This window comes from Corvus moneduloides, chromosome 1 (assembly GCF_009650955.1).
Source record: "Corvus moneduloides isolate bCorMon1 chromosome 1, bCorMon1.pri, whole genome shotgun sequence".
Classification (NCBI taxonomy): domain Eukaryota; kingdom Metazoa; phylum Chordata; class Aves; order Passeriformes; family Corvidae; genus Corvus; species Corvus moneduloides.
The window spans coordinates 21562677-21584515 of record NC_045476.1 but is presented as its reverse complement, the minus strand read 5'-3'; the positions used below and the strand labels follow the sequence as shown (position 1 = coordinate 21584515).

The window sequence follows — 21839 nt, the reverse complement described above, 5'->3', positions numbered from 1 at the left end:
TTTTCCCATGTTGTACCCGTTTTTAATACAAACTAATGCCTGCTCTGATACTGAGCACTGCAGCCTAGGAGATTGCAGCTACACTGAAGAGAAACTGTAATTCTATCATGCTGAATGCCTTTCTCAGTACTAGACAGACATGTAGCTTGTATGTAATTCAATGATACGACTCCACCTCAGCATCCCCACAACGCCACTTATTTGCTCCTTTGCACAATCATGGGAACAAGAAGGCTGAGTGTTCCAACATGTTGAGTTCAAGACTGACTCTTTCTGTTTGTATGAAAGTCACTGAAATAATGAATGGGCTCAGAAAACTTTCGTCAGAAGGCTCAACCACAGGTAGGAGAGTCCAAACATTCTCCATTTAGCAAAGCAATCATGGGAGCACTGTAGACCTCAGGGACATTGTACAGCTCCACAAGTTATCTTTCTTTTCCTTCTTCAAGGTTTGTGAATTTTTCCTGCTCTAGCACATGTGCCAATCTAAGCCAATTTCCAAGAGTTGTCTTACTGAATTATTGTGAATGACATTCAGTCCCTGGTATGCAAAAGTGTCTGACAAATTGAAGTTTCAGGCAAAAGTTGGAGAACATAAAATAAAGTTTAGAGGAAATAGAAGGTAAAAGCATAATTCCTCCTGAAATGGGAAACCTTTTAGATTTTCTTTTGTTGCTTCACAAAGTTAATCATCCTCTTAAGATAGTATTTTACCAGCAAGAAAGTTCCCTGCTTGAAGTTTCTCATTTATCTCCACTCCTATTTCCAGTGTAAAGTTTCATTTTGGGTACAATGCAACAAACTCATAAACTGCAGCAGTCAGTGACAAATATACTTCATAGAAATGGTATTGCAAAAAGAAAAGGAAAAAATTTACTTTTTGGCAAATATTTTACATGCAACAGGAAAGTAATTTTGCATCCATATGGCTTCAGCTAAGCAGACAAGCTAAACAGGCTTCACTGTTGGCTGCCTGCCCACAAATAGACCTTATAATTTTTAATCTGCCGTGAGTGACACACAAGCGTAATCTCTGATAAAAGAAACAAATAAATAGGTTTGATGAATACAGCCCAAATTATCACATACATCCAAAACAAAAGTTGATTCTTACAGCTGGTTTAAACCACTGGAACTTTTGTTTTGGTTATGTTTAGATTTTCTCTAATTTGGAAGATACTAGAGGTAGAGAGAAGCATTTGCAATTCAGGACTTTATATGAATTTAGTTAATTATATGCCGTTCATCCTAATGACCACATGAGGTGAGGTAAAAACCACAAAGGCAGCAGAAACAGGTTTCTGAATAGCACCCTATGATCCATGTAAATTGCAAATTAAAGGCCAGCATATGTGCTTAAAATAGAAATTAGGAATGTAGTGAATTTAACATCAGAGAATCAAGAACAGTGGTGATAAAGTTGAGGAAATGTGGTCACTTACTGCTCCCAAATGACATGATCATATAGTACATGAAATAATGGATTGTGGTTAATTTCGGGGAAAGGAAGGGGGGGAGAAGTAAGACAGTGACAGTCCTTTATATTTCACAATTTCCAATTATATTAGATGCAAGGCCAATTGCTATACCTTTCCCTGAGTGAATTATTATTCTTCCTGCACCTAAACCAGTATACCTATTACTTATGTCTGAGGGAAAGTCATCTAGCATTTTACAAATGTCTGCAATATATATTTGCTCCATTCTGCAGCTTGTCATACTCCAGTGAGAATAAAAATGTTATGCAGCAGAACAGTAGTTTGTCAGAGGTAGGCCAAAGAAAGAAAAAATATGTTTCCCATTTCCTGAATAACCTCAATCCCTGGATGCTGACCCTCTCCCATTGGGACACTGTGCTGGCCTCTATTACACAGCTGCTATTCTGTTCCATCTAGTGATTTTTTATTTTTTTTTTTAATAGTGCTATGTTAGAACAGTAAAACCAGAGCTACTCTGAGAGAGCAGGGGAACAGATGTAGACAGGGCAAGCACCCATCTTGGTGTGTGCACCCATGGACATCAGAAGATGTAAAGTGAAGAAGCCTTTGAGGGAAGAGAAGCACAAAAGAAAGGAAACAGCAGAAGCACCCAGAGAAGGAGCCATCTTTTGTCCTGAGTTGGTTCAGCCGAGAAGCTCATACCCTGACTGGAATTTCCAGTCATTACACAATGCCCTTACTCAATCTTCACTTCAAAGGGTTGCTCAGGCCATACCAAAAAAGAAAAAGTCACCAAAGGCTCAAGAATTGTTCCTCCTCATGAGGACCACAGGTCTACAAAATATTTGTTCCAGCTGGCCTTTACATAGGAAAAGTAACTGAGATAACAATTTTAGGGCAGCAGTGAAAGACCTAGACGGAGAGTTACAGCAGAAAAGTGGGAAATACAAGCCAGAAAGAAGCAGGGCCTAAAGGAAAAAAAATGTACTGTCTTGAGTTTTGAAGCTGAGAACAGTAAATTACAGATACCAACTAAATTTGAAGTGGGTTTCTAGACAATTTGAAATTACAATAAAAAGTGGCTACATTGTTGAATATTTTTGTGAAGCAATAATTGGAACAAAACCATTTCTCATCTTTAATCCAAAATGTGATTACATACTCTGAATTGCAACTAGATTTTGCAAAGCATGGAGAATATTCAGGACCTGCTCATAATTAGTAGGCTGATTTTAATAGGGCCAAACCTCCAGCTCTTATAAAAAGGCAGAAGGTCCACTGAGGATAAACATGCTGATCTAGTTACTCCAGCAGGGTCTGGAAGATGCTTCACCTTACATAAATACCAGTGGAATGCACTACAGTGCCATAAAGTAAACAGATTTCTAATGCTGCAAAACATCTCAGACTGTCAATCAACAAACAGAAACTTCTACATGGTGAGCCAAGCAAACCTGGATTTAAGAGATTCTGACCTTTCCTGAAATCTGTTATCTTCTCATTTATTCCAATACCAAAACTATTCCAAACTATACATAATGAATTACTAAAATATGCACAAGCATCTAGGAACACATTTTGCCTTCTTAAAGATTCAGCAAGAAGCTGGGCACACCTGTCTTTACAAGAATTTGTCTTTTACTGTTTGTCCCCAATTAGCATTTTCTAAGAGCTGTTAAGTCCACTAACTAATGGCCTGTCAGCTGTGTCTCTGCCCTCTTTTCTCTCATCTACACTTTGGGGTCCATCAACACTAAGAAAATGACTAGCTGGTGACAATCATCATTGGCAACAGCTTTTCTAATTCCTACTCAAATGATGTTGAAAACTGTTTTCCGGCTTGAGTAGAAGAGACAAACACATTTCTGCCCCATTACAGATTGATGCAGTCATCCTTTCCAGTAATGGGCCTTAAAATGGATTGGTCCCAATTACATCAGGAGTAAACATCATTTTCAGCACCAGTTGGAAGTGGTCCAGGGGGACTCACTGTTGACAACTGCTGTCAGCAGAAAGTTAGTCAGTGAAAGGTGATTTTTCTAATGCAGATACTGAACAGAGAGCCAGGAGAAGCTTGACTTTACCATGATCTGCATCAAAACAAACATTAACATTTGGGTATGTTACTGATGTTGTTTAAGCACATCCAGTTTAAGATCTGCTGATTTGGTCCGATCAGAAAGAATATACTTTTTGTGTATGTGTGTGGATTGTGACTGCACAATATCCTGAACATGAAAAACAATTTACTCCTAAGACAATATAGACATCTTTAATATTCGAACTTAGATGGTGAGTGAAACACATAAATTTTCATTACTGACATAATGTGGAGTGGAAAGTGTATATGTATGTACATCTAAAGTTTGCCCAACTGTCAACTAACATTTTAAAAGAAGCACTGTTTTGTAGATAAGTATAAGAGAAAAGATACCAGGACTCCAAAATCAGATCTGCAAGCTGCCTTTTAAGTGTTGCTAGATGAGTCTATTGCAGTTTTCCTATTTGTAAAATCAGAACACCACATCCTTATTTCATACCATGTAATGATGTGAGGAGAATCAGTAATTTTAATGCAGCAGAATGTTTAAACTGCTGTACAAATATTTAACATTGTTTTCCTATTCAAAATGCCCGGTGATGGACCAGGTCATGGAACAGACAAAACTGTAATGCATGGCTTTCAGTACCTTCATCAGATGCTATGTGCAGCTTCCACATAGACACAATGTGGCAAGTGGTTTCTTTGCTTTAGAAATGTAGTTGTCATGTCATCTCACTGTTCAATTACATCCTTCCATTCACAGATTCTCAGATACACATAAGGCATGCTATTTTGTGACCTGATATTGTTTTAAGGTCACCACCTAGTTTTGGTCCCAAGTTTGGAAACTTCCAGATGAGTTAAATTACATCAGCTAAGCACAGGCAACTCGGCTGATGGTCCCTACTTCACTCTTCTGCAAATGACTTTGTGTGCCAAAGTCACATCATTAATATTCAATTCACAAAACACAAATACAATTTCTAGAGAAAAGTACTCTGGTTTGGATAAACATGCTTCCCTTCAAGCATTATATAGTATTTAAATTATTTTTAAAGTATATTTCCTGTCATTTAAAAAGTCAATTTTGTTCATTTGAGAGCAATTATCTTCAGTCTAAGTATAAAAAAGAGAAAAATTATTTTCTTATACATGATCACATTGTTCAGGAGATTTTACAGTATTTCCCTGTTAGGCAGTTTCTGCCCAAACATACAGAGCATGTTAATGATATTCAAAGTGGTGTGAAGGCCTACAGCACATGACAGTTTCAAAATATCAGCAAAAATTTATTGTAAGTTGAATACAGTTTTAATTTTTAAAGGAAATTGCACATTTCACAGAGTTGAGTATAAATGTCAGCCTTATTTTAAGGCTGAGTAAACAGTCTCAAACACATCCTAATCCTATTAGATGCAAACCCTCCATGTAAAGGTTGAATTGAGTTGGCAGAGCATTGTAGGTAAACATGCATTCTGCTCCCATAGGTAAACTGTACTGAATGGTGGATAAAAGAGCTTTGTCCTTCCAGCTCCCCAGTAGTTGCCCTTCTTTTTCCCTGCACTTTCAATGCTGTGATTACACAGACAGCCTGAAATAGTTTGGAAAGACAAATGCTCCACATTTGGGATGCTCACTGTTCCATGTTTTGACTCCAAGATGAAAACTCACACGGTTTTTAATTAAACTTGTACTTACAAAACAAGAAATCCACAGCTATTCACCATGATGCCCAAATATTACCCACAGGAGCTCTGTAACTCTGCTGAGCAATAACTGGACTTACATGACTTATCTCCTTTATGTGCGATAAGATATTTGCCCATTGCACTGCAGCTATTCAAGAGCAACCAGAAAGAATCTGTTCTTAAACAGATTAAACTAACTGGTTAGAGTTTTATGTTGGATATGGATGACTTATTTGATTTTTTTTTTAAGTTTGCTGAGGCTTAAAATAATTTCCCTCATATTTTTTCGTTATTTCTAACATGCTGCTAAAAGTTCTCATTTATCAAAACATCCTTCCCTCCTGCGTTTTCCTTCATTTCCTTTTTTTTTTTTTTTTGTGGTTTTAAGGGTAAAAGATGAAACAACTGAATTTCATTTATCCTCACATCTGTAACCTGTTCTCCTTAATTCTATTAGCAGGTGATATACAGCTGTAGAAGGGGAATAGGTTTTGCACTAGCATACTAATCCTCAGATTATGATGAATTTGCTATAGAAACTCGTCTATACTCCTCCTAGTCCCACCACCTTCTCTGAGAGCGATTCACATCTCTCTTTCCAGTGTTATTTCCTTTCCTAGTAGTCCACCATCATTCCTACTGCTAGATAAATAAAAAACCTTTTGCTTATGAGGAGAGACATTCATGTTCCCAGCTCCTAAGCTCTGTCAGTGTGACATCCTGATGCTTCCAACAGCAGAGATGGAGAGTGTTTGACAGGAAGAGGGAATTCTGTAATCAAGGAAGGTTGCAAATTACTGCTGGGAATTCCATTGCAGGTATTTCCCAGCAGAAGAAAAAGTTATTCTTCAAACATAATGCTTCCCTGAAGTTTTCCAGCAGCCTTTTAATCAGCAGCCAGCTGTCAAGATTCTGCACACACAGACATACATCTAACATTGACATTTAGTTTTCAGCCTACATAACCTAAGAATGTTTGTTACACAGTTAGTAGGGGAAGATAGGGTAAATTTAAGATAATTCAAAATGAACACCCAAGCTTCATTTTCTACATTGTTAGCAGCAAACAAATATCTCATTTATCTAAGAAAAAAGAGTTTTAAAATGACATGCCTACCTCAGTGGATTTGGTTACCTAAACAAGAATGGAAATGGGTCATAACTTTAAAGGTATTTACCCACCAGCTGTTCTTAAAAGCTTTGTGTACCCCTTAAAATGACATCACTATTTTAACCAATCTTCTCCTAAAATTTCTCACAAGTAAGCTTTTACAAAACCTAAAACTAACATAAATTTTTCTTCAAAGTTGTGTCTGTGTCACTCAAGACTTTAATCTGGGCAGCATTTCAGCCCCAAGCAATCATGCATTGAGCTAGTATAAGCTAGCTTAACCATGAAATCAAACCTGACTTGATTCTAATAAAAAATATAAACACTATTACTAGGCTTTTATATTGTGAAAACTTTCAGAACTTCAAGAATATAGCAAGCAGCTGAAAAAAAAATAAGCAACCGACTTTCAAAATATTGCTAAGTACTCCTAATTATTTGTAAGTTATCTAAATAAAACTACAAGAACAAATACATTGGTCAAATGGTATAAACCAGTGCAGGCATCAAACTGAACTCTATGGCTCAAATTCTGAAAAAATAAATCATATCTTATTCTATTAAATTCTTTGAAAAACTCACTTGATATGTATTCATGATTAGGAACAAACTTATTCATAAGTGTGCATGTGCATAAAAGTGTGCAAGACAGGGCAGAAACAGCTCACTTGTCTCCCCTATGCAGCACCCCTGAAGAACTATCCAGGTATTGACAGTGGAAGACACTGAAACAACGGTGTTCATTTAAACAAAGAACTCTATAAACTTTCAAAGTGCAAGTAGCTACAAGTGAATTCAGAAAACTTGTGCCTGCAATTTTATTTCAAAGTGATAGCACTTAGTAACAGTTACTACTGATAAATGGTAACTACCACTTTCCACTGCAGTTCAGAATAAAATTCATATACTGTTATTCATAGCATATTTTATACATCCATCATGTCCTAAATTACTTCAGAGCAAATAATTTATAAAAAATACCAGCTAAGGAAAAATGGAAATATTCCATGCCCAATTCATTTCAGTAAGTTATAACAGACATATCTACCCAAAACAAGCACACTCATTTCAGATGGGGGAATACTTACATCACTCTGGTGTTTACTGACTTCCATGGCATGTTTAACATCTGGAGGTTCCCTCATGCGTGCATAGTCTGAAAATCCTTTCTCAGCATCATGCTTTTGTTTGTAGAGAACCTGAAAAGAGCAACATTATACTTTTGTGACCTGAGAAGAGCAGGTATAATAACATGAGTTGGGTTAAACCTAGTGGCATAGTGTGCCTGTATTCAGGAAGAAAATAAATAATTAAGCACCTTAATGGAACCAGAACACTGAAATGAGAGCAGCTTCCACCCAAAACAGAGACATATGAGGCACAGTCAGCAGAGAGATTTCTCTGCATCTGTTATTGCAACAGATGCATGAGTAGACAGGGGATAGAAAAAGTAATATACAAAAACAGAAAATTAAGTTTAACAAGGTGAGAAGACAGCCCAGGGAAAAGCATAAGCAAAAGCCATTTTGTTTTTTTTAACACACTTGAATACATCAGCTATATAATTATTATCCATTTTCATAAATAGTTTTACATTACATACAGCCCAAAGTTCTATTTCTTCCACTGTTAGGAAACTACCCGCACAATATGCATTTTGACTGGCCCCCAGGTTCACAAAGAAAAATAATATTTACATTCAATTGTCATCATGGTAAAGGAAAATGGAATTGAATTGTGAATTTATAAACACCTTTACTTTTGTAATAGAAATGGAGTTAAATATTGGGCATTCATCCAGCTTTCACTGTACTGTTTTATACTTACATACACACATTCACATACTACAACTGCCTGAAAAGCTGATCTTACACTTATCCTTGTCCGAAGCTTTTAGGCTTATATTAAGGAAAATTCACCAGGTTTTGATGGCTAAAAAGTAGCAAGCATCAAGAAAATTCATTTTCTAATAGCTCTCATAGCAGACATTAAAATAATCCCCAAGAAAACAGCGATAACTTTACTAAATAAGATTGAAAGCTGGTTAGAAGAAGGACTGAAACTAAAACCCATGATAGCAATAAAAGAATACTGTGAAAGTTTTGAGACAGAAACTCTCAACTACAGAGATTCAGACTCTTTTAGGACAGGATACTAGAACTGTGAGAAAATGCTGTATCTGTTTTTGTTTAAAGCAAGATCTCATCTGAGTTACAGAGTAGTGTGCCCAAAGCAGTATGTCAGTATCTGCCTTGACTATCTCAGATTACAAAATGATATACAGGCTGAGGGATTAAGACAAAAAGGGAGGAGGGGTATTTTTGCACTGCTACTATGTGAACAAAAGTTTCAAATCAGGAACCTTTAAATGTGCCACCTCCTTATCCAGTGTAACACAATCAGCCCTCTGCAGAAAAAAACACAATTGAAACTGAAACAAAAAGAGCCCACAACTTGCCTACACTGGTTACATCTTGCAAATGGAAAAGCTCATAATCTTTAACAAGACTGAAGGATCACTAACAAATGATTCCCCACAAAAGTGTAATTACTACACAAACATATGCCACAAAAACTCGTATTAGTTCTCCTTGCTTACACTGTCACTTTTAAGATGTTCCCCACTTAATGCCATTATGAACAGAAGACCCATACAGTTACTTCCAAAATCTACTAATTTACAGATATTTTATTACATTGCCATTTTGCTGCCTTAACATCTCTATTTTTCCCTTGGTGAATGGGCTACATAACCAAGATATGAAAACACAAAAACACATCAACTCTCAGCATGAGAAATTTAACAGAAATTACAACTGAGTATCTGCTGTCTTGGGGAAAGATGACCAAATTTCTTTAGCTTAATGTAGCAATATTTCACTTGCTTTGGCATCTGTTCTTCCTATCTTTTCCCATTATTTTCATTAACTTGCTGAAGGGGTCCTGATGCAATCCCAGGCTAGGAGGGGTTCAATGGCTCTCTAGTTTGGGACAGTTCAGTGCAGAACTACTCCCAGATTTGTAAACCACTTCCAAGTAAGCATGAAAATATATTTATTATTATTTCATCAATATTCTTAGAATCATTATTCTACAGGTTAACATGCATATATTTATTTCTCAACTCATGTTGATTTTCAACTTTCAGCTAAACTGAATTTCCTTCATCAAATCTATATACAAAACTACTCTGCACAGAGATCAAGCATTATAGTCACTGACATAACTTCTACTCTGTAGTGGTGCCATTTATTAACTTCAGAAATATAAGGCAATTATTTAAGTAGGACTTCAGATTGACCAAATTTTTAAGTACTCATTTTTTATTTTTCTCCTCTCTTGTACACCAGTGTGTCAATAGGAAGCTGAATTAAGGAAGGTTTTGTGCTCTTTTAACCCAGCTCTGACTGACCTGCTGTTTCGGCATACTTTAAACACGATTACATTTATATTTTTATATTTCCCTTTATAGTCAGTAAGGTGTGCTCTGAACTTAGTAGGATTTTGTAGGACACCAAAAACATCACTTTAATCTCTAGATAGAGAATTAGATTATCCAATGTATTCATGTAGAACAGAATTATAGAAGTCCAGAATACCTGCCACCATAAAACAGAGGAAATCTTGAACATGACATTTCATACCATAAAAAAAACCCTGAAGAATTACATAAAACAGTTCGATAATGTGTAATATGATTGGAAATGATGCAGTAAACAACAACAATTTTATTGTAGTAAAAAAAAACCCTCTGAAACTTTCTCTGGAAGTTGAAAACATTGCTTAAGATTCTCTTGGCTCATTGCCTTTATAAAGAAACAGGAAATACTGTTCAACATTGACATATAGTTACTCTTTGAGATATTGCCCTGTGCAAAGTAGAAAATTAAACTGCCTTCAGTTTGCTTTAGATTATTCCCTTTAGATAAGAGGAAAAACAATGCAATTGCTTCTCGTGGCAGAAATAGTGATGAAAAAAGTGATGAAATGCTTTTTTTTTCAACATTGTTTCCCCCCAAGCAATTTTAAATACCTTTATCATTGTATGTGACACCTTATTAAAAAAAATATTGTTTTACTTAAGAAAGTATTCAGTATACAGATCTACAGACAAAAAAGAAGAATTGGCCCAGAGCTAGCAATGATCAGAAATTTTCCTTCAGAAATATTTTCCACAGGAAAATTGCAATTTTTCCAAAAAGTTTCCATTTACTTTCAGAAAAATCAAAATGAAAGTTCCCTGCCTAGACTGCTCTCATCAAATTTATTTTCTCATTGCAGAGAAGAGGGAAATTGGTGAGAGCTTTGTAGGCTGGTAAGCAGAGAGAAGTTATTCAGTGATGACAGGGACATCTCCTCTTTCTAGCTTACCCCGGGGACAACTATGACAGTAGTGAGAGAGGGAGGCAAATCTGATTGCTCACTCTCAAGAAAACAATTTAAAAGGCAACAGTCAAATTTTCTGTGAAGAGGAAAAAAATTAAATTGATAAAAGCCACCCAAGTGTGTGGGGCTGTGAAACAACTTCTTCATTTTTCTGAAACATTTTTTCACATAAACAGTGTTAGGATTTTTTTTGCCAACAGTTTTGGACAGATGTCCTTCTCTATGGGTATTTGTTTCCTTCTTCATGCCAGTTCTACATAAAACACAAAAAGAGCAAACATGGGTTTCATGCAAAAGCCAGCAGGCAGTCGTGTTTCAGGCTTTCCTGAGCATCTTGAAGAGAGAATTGAGTACGATTCAATACAGCCAATATGGAGGAAAAGTTCCACAGCAAGAGAACCACATGTGTCAGGGTGCTGTCCTCTCCATTACAGAAAGATCCTTATGTCAAGTACTGACACGACATGGCAGGACCCCTGAAGAATGAGATCCTGGCTCTGCTGAAGTCACTGACAATTGCATGAGTTAAAGAATGCAAACGTGGTCAATGGTGCTGTGGCAGCCTGTTGGCTCTGGAGAGGACAGGGGAGGGCAGCTGTAGGTGGGGTATAACTGTTGAGAAAAACAGAAAATTTCCCCTTATGGTCTCCAAGTTCCTAAATCCTGTGAGTGAACATGGCACCACAGAGCAAGCAGAGTCCTGCTTGATCTGCCAACAAAAGCATTTCAGCCCAGCATTGCATCCAAGAAGCATGAAAAGGGAGTCAAAGGCGTAAATTTGTACTAATGCGGGTAGGGAAAAGAACACATACTCATATTTTCCACCTCTCAGGAAATCAGCACCTATTTTAAAATCAGCTTACTATAACTGAGAAACAGACTGCAGTTCCCTGTTTGTAGCAGCCTCTTTGGAGCAGAGTTGGCACAACAGCCAGCTGGTGCTGTTCTCTCTCCTTCCTATGGCATATCTGTAGTCTCCTCCTGAAGTAATGACCTGTAAATTCACAATCCCAGCTAGACAGATGCAGCAGAAACCCCTTCTGCCATATCCTGACCCAGCTGAAATCTGAAATCCTTGCATTAGCTACTTCGGTACTGCAGTGATAGGCACAATATGGATTAGATTTGAATACTGTGGAGATTTTCACTAGAAAATCCCCTGAGATCTCTCTCAAAGTAGCATTAAATTCAGGTCCACTGCAACAGTAACCACAAGTTGGAAAAATGTGTCAGTGAATCTTTGAGTTTTATGGTATATTATGATTTATAATGCATCTACTCCTAAGGGAATGGTATGAATTTTATGGGAAAAATTTCTGCTTAAATATAACTCATCCTATATGCATATTTTTTTCCCTATGACTATTGGATGATTGAAGAAAAACTTCAGGAACTACCAAATAAAAATGTCGATCTTTTTCTTAAAAGGGTTTTTCTGATGCACCAATGGTTTCATTTTTAGTCTCAGTTATTTATCTTTTCTGCCACATCACCAATGTTAATTGACCTCATTTGTGTAAACTAATGTAGAATGTAATAATTTGGAATGAATTTGGGAGTAAATCTGTGGCAAAATAGTTAACTAATGTTTTATAAATCAAGCTAATGGCTTAAAAATGTTATACAAGTTTAATTCCCAATTTATTTTTACTGTAATTCCTCTAATCACTCACTTTACAATGAAATGTCACATTAATGTCATTTCAGCTACTGTGCTGCTTTGAGTGTATATATGTTCCTTTTCAAACTCTGAAAATTAAAATATATGTTATTATATTTGCTTAATATAGCCTTGATTAACACAATGTTTTACATCAAAACATTCTTTCACAAGTTGTCATGAGATTTTAGTCCTTTCTTTTGTTATGAATATTTTCCTTTGTCTGAAAAAGTATCATTACAGTACAAGAATGCATACTGAGATACAATCAATACTATGGATTTAGGAGCGTGTTCACTTCACACACTGGCTGTATTAAACTATATGTAGTTGATATCTTTAAGAGAAGAGAAAGCAAAAACAGGAAAACCATGGAAATGGTTGGTGGACAGAAAGCCTTGACCATCTATCAGATGTAATTCTCATGAGTAACAGTGAAAATCTGTAACTGCATTGATATTACACATACGTAACATTCACAATTCCACTGAGATCAGTGGAAGTGAAGAGTCACCTGCCTACTCTTAGGGTATTATATTTTTGAGCCCCTGAAGGCAACTGAACTGGAATTTACTATTTTACTGGTTGTTTACAAGCTTTACACTATGTTCAATACACTTGAATTCATATTTTAATTCTATAAAATTTTTTATAAGTATTAGTATGTAGACCATCAGAAATACATTTACTGCTACTACTAAGTGCTTTTAGATGTCATTAAAGCAGGGGTTTTTTTCTTTTCCCTTCAGCATCAAATATTTTATATAGCGAATACAGCACCCAAGTGGAAATAGTTATAGAAGATTCATCCATTCTATAAAGACCATGTGTCAGTGAATTCAGTAATTCCTTATTGCATTCATGGATTTCATTGGATTAATGAATGCACCACCAGTTTTTAACTGTATATTTAATAAACATAACAAGCAAATTGTCAACATTTTTAAAATGAGTAGTTTTTGAAGTTAAGAAGTTAAGGTGATAAATTCTGCATGATAAGCTCACCCAAATAAATCAAGCAATCAAGTGTCCGCTCAAATATTTTGTTCAAAGTGTACCTATGCTGACACAAAATTAATCTAAAAATCTTTTTTTGCAATTCTAAAGTTGTACCTTGCTCTGAAGGTGCATTAATTCTTTTGCAAATACACTGTCAATTGTGGCTGGCATCTGCTGATAAAGAGAGTTGGAAAGGTCTTTCTTAGCAGCTCCTTTATATCTCACCTAAAGGGCAGAAAAAGGTGACACACAATGCAAAAATAAAGATACAGTAAACATACTACTTATTTTTTCTAGTAAATAAAATGGCATTGACCAGAACTGGAAAAATTTAATGCTGTCATTAACTTTCAAGCAAAAACATCTTTAAATAATACTTTATGTGGATGTGTCTAATACACAAAGCAACGAAAAATATCTCCTAATTAAATTCAGTAATTTTGGTGGAAGTATAAAATAAAGTAAGCAAGGCAGTTTTTTCTATCCTTTTTCAGATCATTTTCAAATCCAAAAATTATTTTTCTTCTTTCTCTTTTCCCAAGTCCTGCACAATGGGAGCAAATGAGAGGCCAACCATAAATATTTTACCAATTAATAATAGCAGCGATTAAAAGTATTGAGAAAGGACAGAAACATTGAACATTGATGTCTGCCATCATTTCTATTTCATCTTTTCATATTACAGTCTCATTTTTAAATTACTTTTTATTTATCCTGTGTTTCCTCCAGTGTTCAGTATTAGCAGTTCCTCACAAAGGGGTTTTACAAGACAGACCAGAATAAGAGTTCAAAATCTGTGAGGGTTTTGCTTCAGATCTAAGTTTATCAAATTCATAAAACAATAATGGCAAGCACTGCTGTGAAAGTAATCATAAATACCAAAAATATTTTAAATTATACTGTCTAATGTCATTTATTTACTGTGAAATACACAGTTCCTCATTAGAGGCTAATTCCCCATATGTTTTATATGTATATATATCAATAACTTGCTGTAACATTTGTTGCTGTTCCCCAAACAGAGGGCTCTTTTTCACTGCAGTGGACATACTGTTAAGCATGTCAGTGTCCAAGATTTGCAAATACAGGTTATGGGACACTAGAGGTCAGTAATTTACAAGATAAACCATCCATCACATCATCGGCTTCAGGTAATGCTGCAATAAACAGGCAGAGTTTAGTAATAAACAGGCTTACGAGTGTAGTAGTCTCAAACCCACAGGGCTTAAAATTTTAAGATATTTTTATATCTCTAAATCTTTGATTAATAATTAGCAGCAGATTCTCTGGAATCAGACAGATGCATTAGATAAATACTCTCCATATATTGTATTTTTGCAGACTACAACAGTCTGTCTCTTATAAAGTACAATTACATCAGATTTACTCCCCTTGGGACATGCCACCCTTTCTCAGAAAACAGGAAGATAAACACAAGGAAAGTATTCATTAGGTGCATTTATACTTAAAGCCACATAGCAAACTGTAGTATATCAGAAAGAGAATTTAGAATGTATATAAATTACATATCCTCAGACAGCAATTTGGGACGTTCTTTATCATAATCATAAAGGTGGCACAAAAAATGAGACACCAAAAATTTAATTTTTTGAAGGGCCACAGTGACAGAAAAATCACTCAGAACCAGTGATTCCTAAACAAAGCCACTGCCTCTCAGGTGAAATTCCTGCTGCTGTTCTGAGCTGCGGAAAATAATCAGAGGTGCAATCCTAGAGCACCTTGTACCTGGAACATGAAGAGCTCGCAGTAAATGCTGCTCTGGCATTTTGGAAGCTGTTGCTCTTTCTTTGCCACCACAGTTGTGTGCATATGCACATGTCACAGGTATGCAAATATATTTATAGATACATAGATATATATGAGTGCAAGTGCTCAGGCAACCCGCAGGTGGCATTGACCTGATGTCTGCCTCAGGCCCCTTGCTGAAGGAGGACAGGGACGATAACATGGAAACAGTTTCCTTGTCTCCTTCTGTTTGATATCAGGCTGTGAAATCTCCACAGCAGGGAAATTTTCCACAGGTGTAATTTGCAAACCTCATCACTGCAGAAAGTAACATTTCTTTCCTATTCCTCAGTTTATCCACATATAAAATGGGATAGCTAGGACTAGCTCAGAACCATTAATAAAGTATCTTCAAATCCCAAAATAAAAGTGTCATGTAATTCCAAATTATTATTATTATTTACATATACAGTATGCACTAATTACAGCCTTTTAAGTCACTTCAGCTTTAAACAGAATTGTTATTTGAAATAAGCCATCCTTCCCCTGCTAAAAATCACAGTATTCAGCTGAAAGAGTTTTTAGGAAGGATAAGAAGCCAAGAAAATTCTTCAGTCTTTTAGATCTTACCTCAGAAATAAAAGCACCAAGGCTTTTCACATGTTTTAACTGCGGGGTGTCAGGTACAAATATGCACTTGCCTTTAGATTTTTTAAACTCTTCTTTATAGTGTATCTACAAAGAGGAGAAAAAGAAGTTTAATTGTTCTTAAAAACACACACACGGAAAAGTAAACATTGGTTATTTGTATTTATATTTTTTAAATTATTTCTGTTTTATTTTATTCATGGATACTATGCTGAATGGCTTGCAAATACCTCCAGCTGGATCAAATTAAATCATAAAGGGAAGCTACCAGTTCTCACGCACATTACTAGGGCAATGTAAAAGTCACAGAACTCTTTAATAATATAGATGAAAAAGAGAGGATTTTTTTCTCTACATCTAGACCACATTTTCACTACTGTTGTAGATGTTTTAGTATCTCTAAAGAAAGAAGAATCGAATAATTGATCTCCTTGATCCTTGATCTCAAAGATAAAAATTGTTTAACTTCTAACACAGACCTAGCAAGCACAGAATCTGTATAACATCATCAAATGCCCCTTTATGAATCCAACATGAATAAATTCAGGAGGCCACTGCCAAACCATTGCCTACAAAGAACCCAACAGTCACGACATTCAAGTAATAACAGAATTTCTTTAAGACCAAACAAATTTTAAATTGAGACTTTTTTTTAAAATGTGTACGCAAAAAGGAAACCATTTTGGAAAAAAAAAAACAGAACACCAAAACACTATGACATGTTTAGCAAAAAAAAACCAAACACAAATTTATTTTTTTAAACAACAAACCTTTTTCTTTCAATGGGGCAAACAGTATGGGCAGGTATAATAATCACATGAGTGTTGCTGAAGTCAGAGTTACTGTTTGTATTAGTGAGACTGCAAGAAGGATAAAATCTATGGAGATGGCTAATATGTAGGAACATTCATTATACAATAACTGCATGAAGAAAGATGGTGAATTATGATGAGATGGACTAAATATTGTTTTAAAGACAGACACTTTACATGGATAGCCTTAGATGTTTTCAGTGACATTTCTTTCTTTGTACAGAGAATTGTTTAGATCAATGTAAATTGAATTATTTAGTATTAAGCTTTCATGGTTATTATCTGCTACCATTTCTCTAACCTCATTTTCACATTCTGCATAACAGCAGCTTGAATTTATGCACTCTAGACTTGCTGACAAGCGCTGACAGAAGCAATATGATCTGCATCTGAGCATTACAGAAATATGCAGCCTTAATATCCTCTTTCTGTGAATCCTTAATGGATATCACAAGTTCTAGTCTACGCTCCTCTACAGGGACTTGGAAAACTTATGAGAAGGATGGCAGCTTACACAGAATCAGCTCCTGTGCTTTCTAAGGTGAACTTTGTGTCCACTGAAAAATGGATTAGATAATGCCAAATTAATCTCAAACTCATGACTATTTAATCCCCACACAGGAGCAATTTTGGTTGATATTGAGCTCATTCACATTTGGACTACTGAAAGGAGTTTGTCACTTCCAAATCATCATCTGCTTCTGTGGATTACAGTCTATACTAAAAAAAACCTTTTGGTAAACAATGGGTATAACATTACTGTGTCATGACTTTACTTAGGGCCTCACAAAGCCAATGGTTCATGTAACCTGTGTGTGACACCATACCCCCAGGTGCTCACAGAGCAACACACGAAAAAGGGCTATTTTATGATAAACATGGGCAGGCACTTACTGTTCAACCTGCTCACATGCATGGGAAGTTTACAGTGCTGACTGTCCACTGGTTGGGTTTGATGGCATTCCCAGTAGAAACTCCTGTAAAGCTGTGACTCTGGCAGAGACAGAGAGTCTTGCTGCTCACAACTTAGATAAATCACCCACAGACATCTGAAAGCTGACTGTAATTATATCCATTTTAATTACAGAGCAATAATTGCATTCAAAAATCAAACATGAAAGCTTCTTAAGGTATGCCTTAACTGGGGGGAATGACAGAACATGACTAGAAGAAACAAAGCTGTTCTGCTGTAGAAGTCATGCTTTCAAAAGAATTGAAAGCAGTAAATGACTAATGCCACCTCCTTAATCCTTAACTGTTCACATTTGTTAGAGTAACCCATAGAAGCCACAAAATGCACACAGTCTCAAACAGGCAATTTAGAGAGAAGAGATAAAAAAATGTTTGGTGAAACTCCGATCCAGCAAACTCCATTCTGCTGCAGTATTGTCCACATTGCTGGGAATCAGAAAGATGGAAGATGAAATGGGACAAGTATAATGAACTCATGACACCTGCAGTTACAAAACATATTTAGTGTAAATGATGCCAGCATGATGTTGAAGAGGTTGACTATGATCAAACATAACCAATGGATGGAATGAATACACAGAGAAGCTAATATTCCTCTCCAAAGTCTGTAGTTAAAAATTCAAATGTCTAAAATACTGAATAGGAAATTTTGCCTGCAAGTGGCTTACTCCCCACCACAAAATACGCTGTTTAGGTTGAGCAGATCTGCTAAGCCTTGTGAAAAAAACAAATAGGAAAAATTTGCAAATGATGGCCTGGAGCCACTGCTCTTTCAATATACTTCTGAAGTTCAACAGCTCACTAAAGGCCCAGTTTTTCATAGTTCTCTCCAGATCCTTTTCTTCTCCCTGACTCATCATAAAACTAAGTCTGACCACAGCACAACTATCCAGTAAAGTAGATTAAAATTCCTAGACAACCACCAAAACAGTGAGCTTCAAGCTGTATTTTTTTCTTAATGGATATTTTATGCAAAGATCAACTTTATAAAACAAGGGCATCCAACCTTTAAGTCGAAGCTTCCTGGTTCACCAAGAAAATTCATCTCACCCATGGCCTGTTCCATCAGCCTTTTTCAGGGGGAAACACAGAAGGAAGACTGTGGGCTAAAGGAAAGACCCCAGTGGTAACAGCTTAATCCAAGCAGCCACCATTCCTTTTATTCAGGAACACATGCTCATCCAACTTTAATACGAATATACTCAAAAAACTATTCTTAATAATCTTATCAATGCTATAACCATGTCAACAGTCACCATGCCAAGATCCACTGTAGAACTGTCATATCTAAAATATCCATTTATGTTTAGAAAAACAACAAAAAGGTCTGAACCTTCTTATCTAGCTTTTATGCTAGAACAAAAGGGAACCTCTTTCCACCAAGAATTCACTTTCCAACCCTACATTTCCTAATCTATAATCTCTCATAAGACTAAGAACTGTGTCAGACCACAGATCCATCTAATACGGAATCCTTTCTCTGTGGCCATAGGAACCTAGAGAAAAGCAAGAGAAAATGGCAGGCATACAGTATTATTACTCCTTAGTATTTTAGTAATCTCCAGCAACTTCAGCATCAAGGTCCTCTTGAGTTAGAGGACTAGTTGTGACTAGTAGTGGTGAATCCAGGGGAACAGCTGCACCCAGAATTAGGTAGTCAAAACCCTGCTGGTTTCACACACTGTTTGGTACACTCTTGACTCTAGGTCTTTTTGGCCTTTGTTTTACAACAGAGACATCCTAAAGCAAAGCTGGACTCTGTGCAAAGACAGATAAACAGCAAGTAGTTCTATTTTTTGCTTTAGAGGAAAAGAAGTGCTGGCACTGCTCATTACCAAAATTCAGCAGAATCTTCAGAAGGCAGAGTGTCTGCCATTCTACCAAAAAGGATTATGATCGTTTGGTCAATTAACTTCTATAATTGTTCCCATCTCTGCTTATAACAGTACTGACAACATCACACCACATAATCAAAACAAAGAAGAGATGAAAATACACCACAAACAAATGGATGAGCTCAACTTCAATGTGGAAGAGAAAAGGCCTGGAGAGGAAGGCAATTCGTATAAATCAAGCACACATGACAGTTTTGAAAACATCTGTGGAATAAAATTGCATAATAGAGGGAGATTAAATGGAATGACTGTTGAGAGAAACAATCCAGGGGGTATCACAGCCACGGAACAAACATCTGCCAACCTCAAATGAAACTGGGGATTTTCTCAAGAACCAGGGCACATAAACACTTCACAACTTCCCCTACGTACAGCTCAAGGCTGGCAATTACAGATGCACCAAGGGCTGCCAATGTAACACTTTTTCAAAACCATATTGCCAAATTAATGTCAGCCTGTAAAGAATGCAGGGCAAGTGTAATACAACCCCAGTATGTCAGGCATGTGCACTCCTGGCTCTGCATTCTGATGGAGGAGTTGTGCTGACAGCTCCACCATGAGAAAAGGACAATCAGCCAGTCTTGTGGTCAGCAAGGACACAGGCTGCTCCCCCAAGGTCATCTGAGGGCCAAACTGCAAGCGGCATAAAACCACTGTACATATAAAATGTACAGATATACACTAATCATAAATCCACACAAACAGTAGTATGTGCAAAGGTTCATACTAAAAAAGATAAGGAATATATAAAAAGTTCTGAATGCCAACAAGTCAAAAATTGAAGGTAAGAATGCAAACTCCTTGCAATTTATTGGCCTCCACAATGAAATGTGCAGGGTGAGGATTTTATACACAGGCACAAAAGACTTCACTGGTCATAAGAAATCCCATTATAGCAAAAATTCTGGGAAACAGAGTTCATATTCTGTGTATATTCTCTTCAAGCCAATGGAGAAAAACCTACTGATTTCATCAGAGGCTGAGTAAGGCCCCAAAGCTGAATGTTATTTTTAAACACAGAGCCTCTTTTTTGAAATTAGATTGGTCTGGACCATTATATATTGTTCTTGCTTTGAAAGCATTAATAACACTTTGCCATTATGCCTGACATATCTGAAGGAAAATCTAACACACTTTCAGGCTAAACACATCACAAGTTTTCAGCAAAAGCCTACCTCCCTGAACCATTATAAGTTGTAGAAGCCTGGCTTGACTTAGTTATTCACCTTAGCTCTCAAGCCCCTGCAGAAAATCCAAGAAAATACAGCCACTCCATTTATCCATTAATTAACAGCCACAGCTGACATTACTCCTAATGGGCACACAGCAGAGTAATAATTCCTTTTCAATTAAAGAAAGATTTCTTCAGAATTTTTCAAGAAGTTTTTGCCTTTAAGAACAGCAACCCTGTTTAGAAAGAAGCTGCATGGATGCAGTAAATGTATTTTGGGTCATGTAAGTGCTTCAGGTCCATTTTCATTTTGGCCTTTACATGAGTTGACAGGCACTTAACGCACCATATGCCCTTTTTTCCCAAAGAAAGCATGTGTATATCTATCAGTAAAAATATTATTAATCTCTACTACTTCCTAAAGTAGTTTGGGTTTACAGGGGACTGATCTTGGTAGCTCCTCTTACGGATCTATCCAATTTTCAGCACTCTTTCTGTGAAAATTGAAGTAGAAGGTGTATGGAAAAAGAGGAAACTTTGACCTTGTTAAGTCACACTTTCAAGCCAGCACGGTAACAATTTAGACATCCCAGATACTGTTCTTCTGAATCTAAAAATTAAGATTCTGTGCATTCTATTCCCACTAAATCAACAATCCGAAACTAAATATCAGATTACAACACAACACGAGCCAGACACCACTTTTCGGTTTCTTCAGAACATTTGTTGAACAAGTCATTCTCTCCTCAGAAAGGTCTGCTCTCCTGCCAGCCAGCTTTCTCACAGGAGAAGTATCACTCTTTACACCCATGTACATGAAGGGACAAAGTTACTTTTCAGACACACTGTTCCAGAGGGAAACAAAAATAAACTCCCATCAAGGTAAATCTGATGCTGTTACATCGAAGCAATCAGATCTACTCCAACTTAAAATGTCTTGGACCTGATCTATGATATATATAAGATGTTTATGTAACTGATCTACAGTTTTAAAAATCTACAGTAACTAAATCAAGAATTAGCTAGCTAAATAATTTTCAAATATATTCTAGCATTTCCATGGATTTGTCCTATAAGCATAGTCAATAACAATATGTTGAGCAGTTTTGGGCATGTATCAGCACAGAACAAAAGATAACACGCAAAATTCATCTTCTATTTTTAACCTTGCTCCTTACAGCTATGTATACTGGAACCCAGTTTTGTTCAAACCGATTAAACTGCATAGGATTAGGCTACAACCGGAAAAAATACTGCATTTTCCTGAT

The 21839-nt window shown here is 36.4% G+C and overlaps 1 protein-coding gene across 12 annotated transcripts in view; it reads right to left on the bottom strand.

Annotated features, from left to right (window-relative positions):
- The window catches only part of NEBL (nebulette), a 256681-nt gene that overhangs the window by 71109 nt on the left and 163733 nt on the right, over nucleotides 1-21839 (bottom strand). For 11 of the 12 annotated variants that reach the window (XM_032101558.1, XM_032101583.1, XM_032101589.1 and 8 more), the window contains 3 exons: nucleotides 15704-15808; nucleotides 13442-13552; nucleotides 7371-7481 (listed from right to left, as the gene is read on the bottom strand). The exons of the other annotated variant lie outside the window; for it this stretch is intronic. In XM_032101558.1, the coding sequence (XP_031957449.1) occupies nucleotides 7371-7481; nucleotides 13442-13552; nucleotides 15704-15808 (327 nt within the window). The remainder of the gene's footprint in view (nucleotides 1-7370; nucleotides 7482-13441; nucleotides 13553-15703; nucleotides 15809-21839) is intronic. 12 annotated transcript variants of the gene reach the window in all.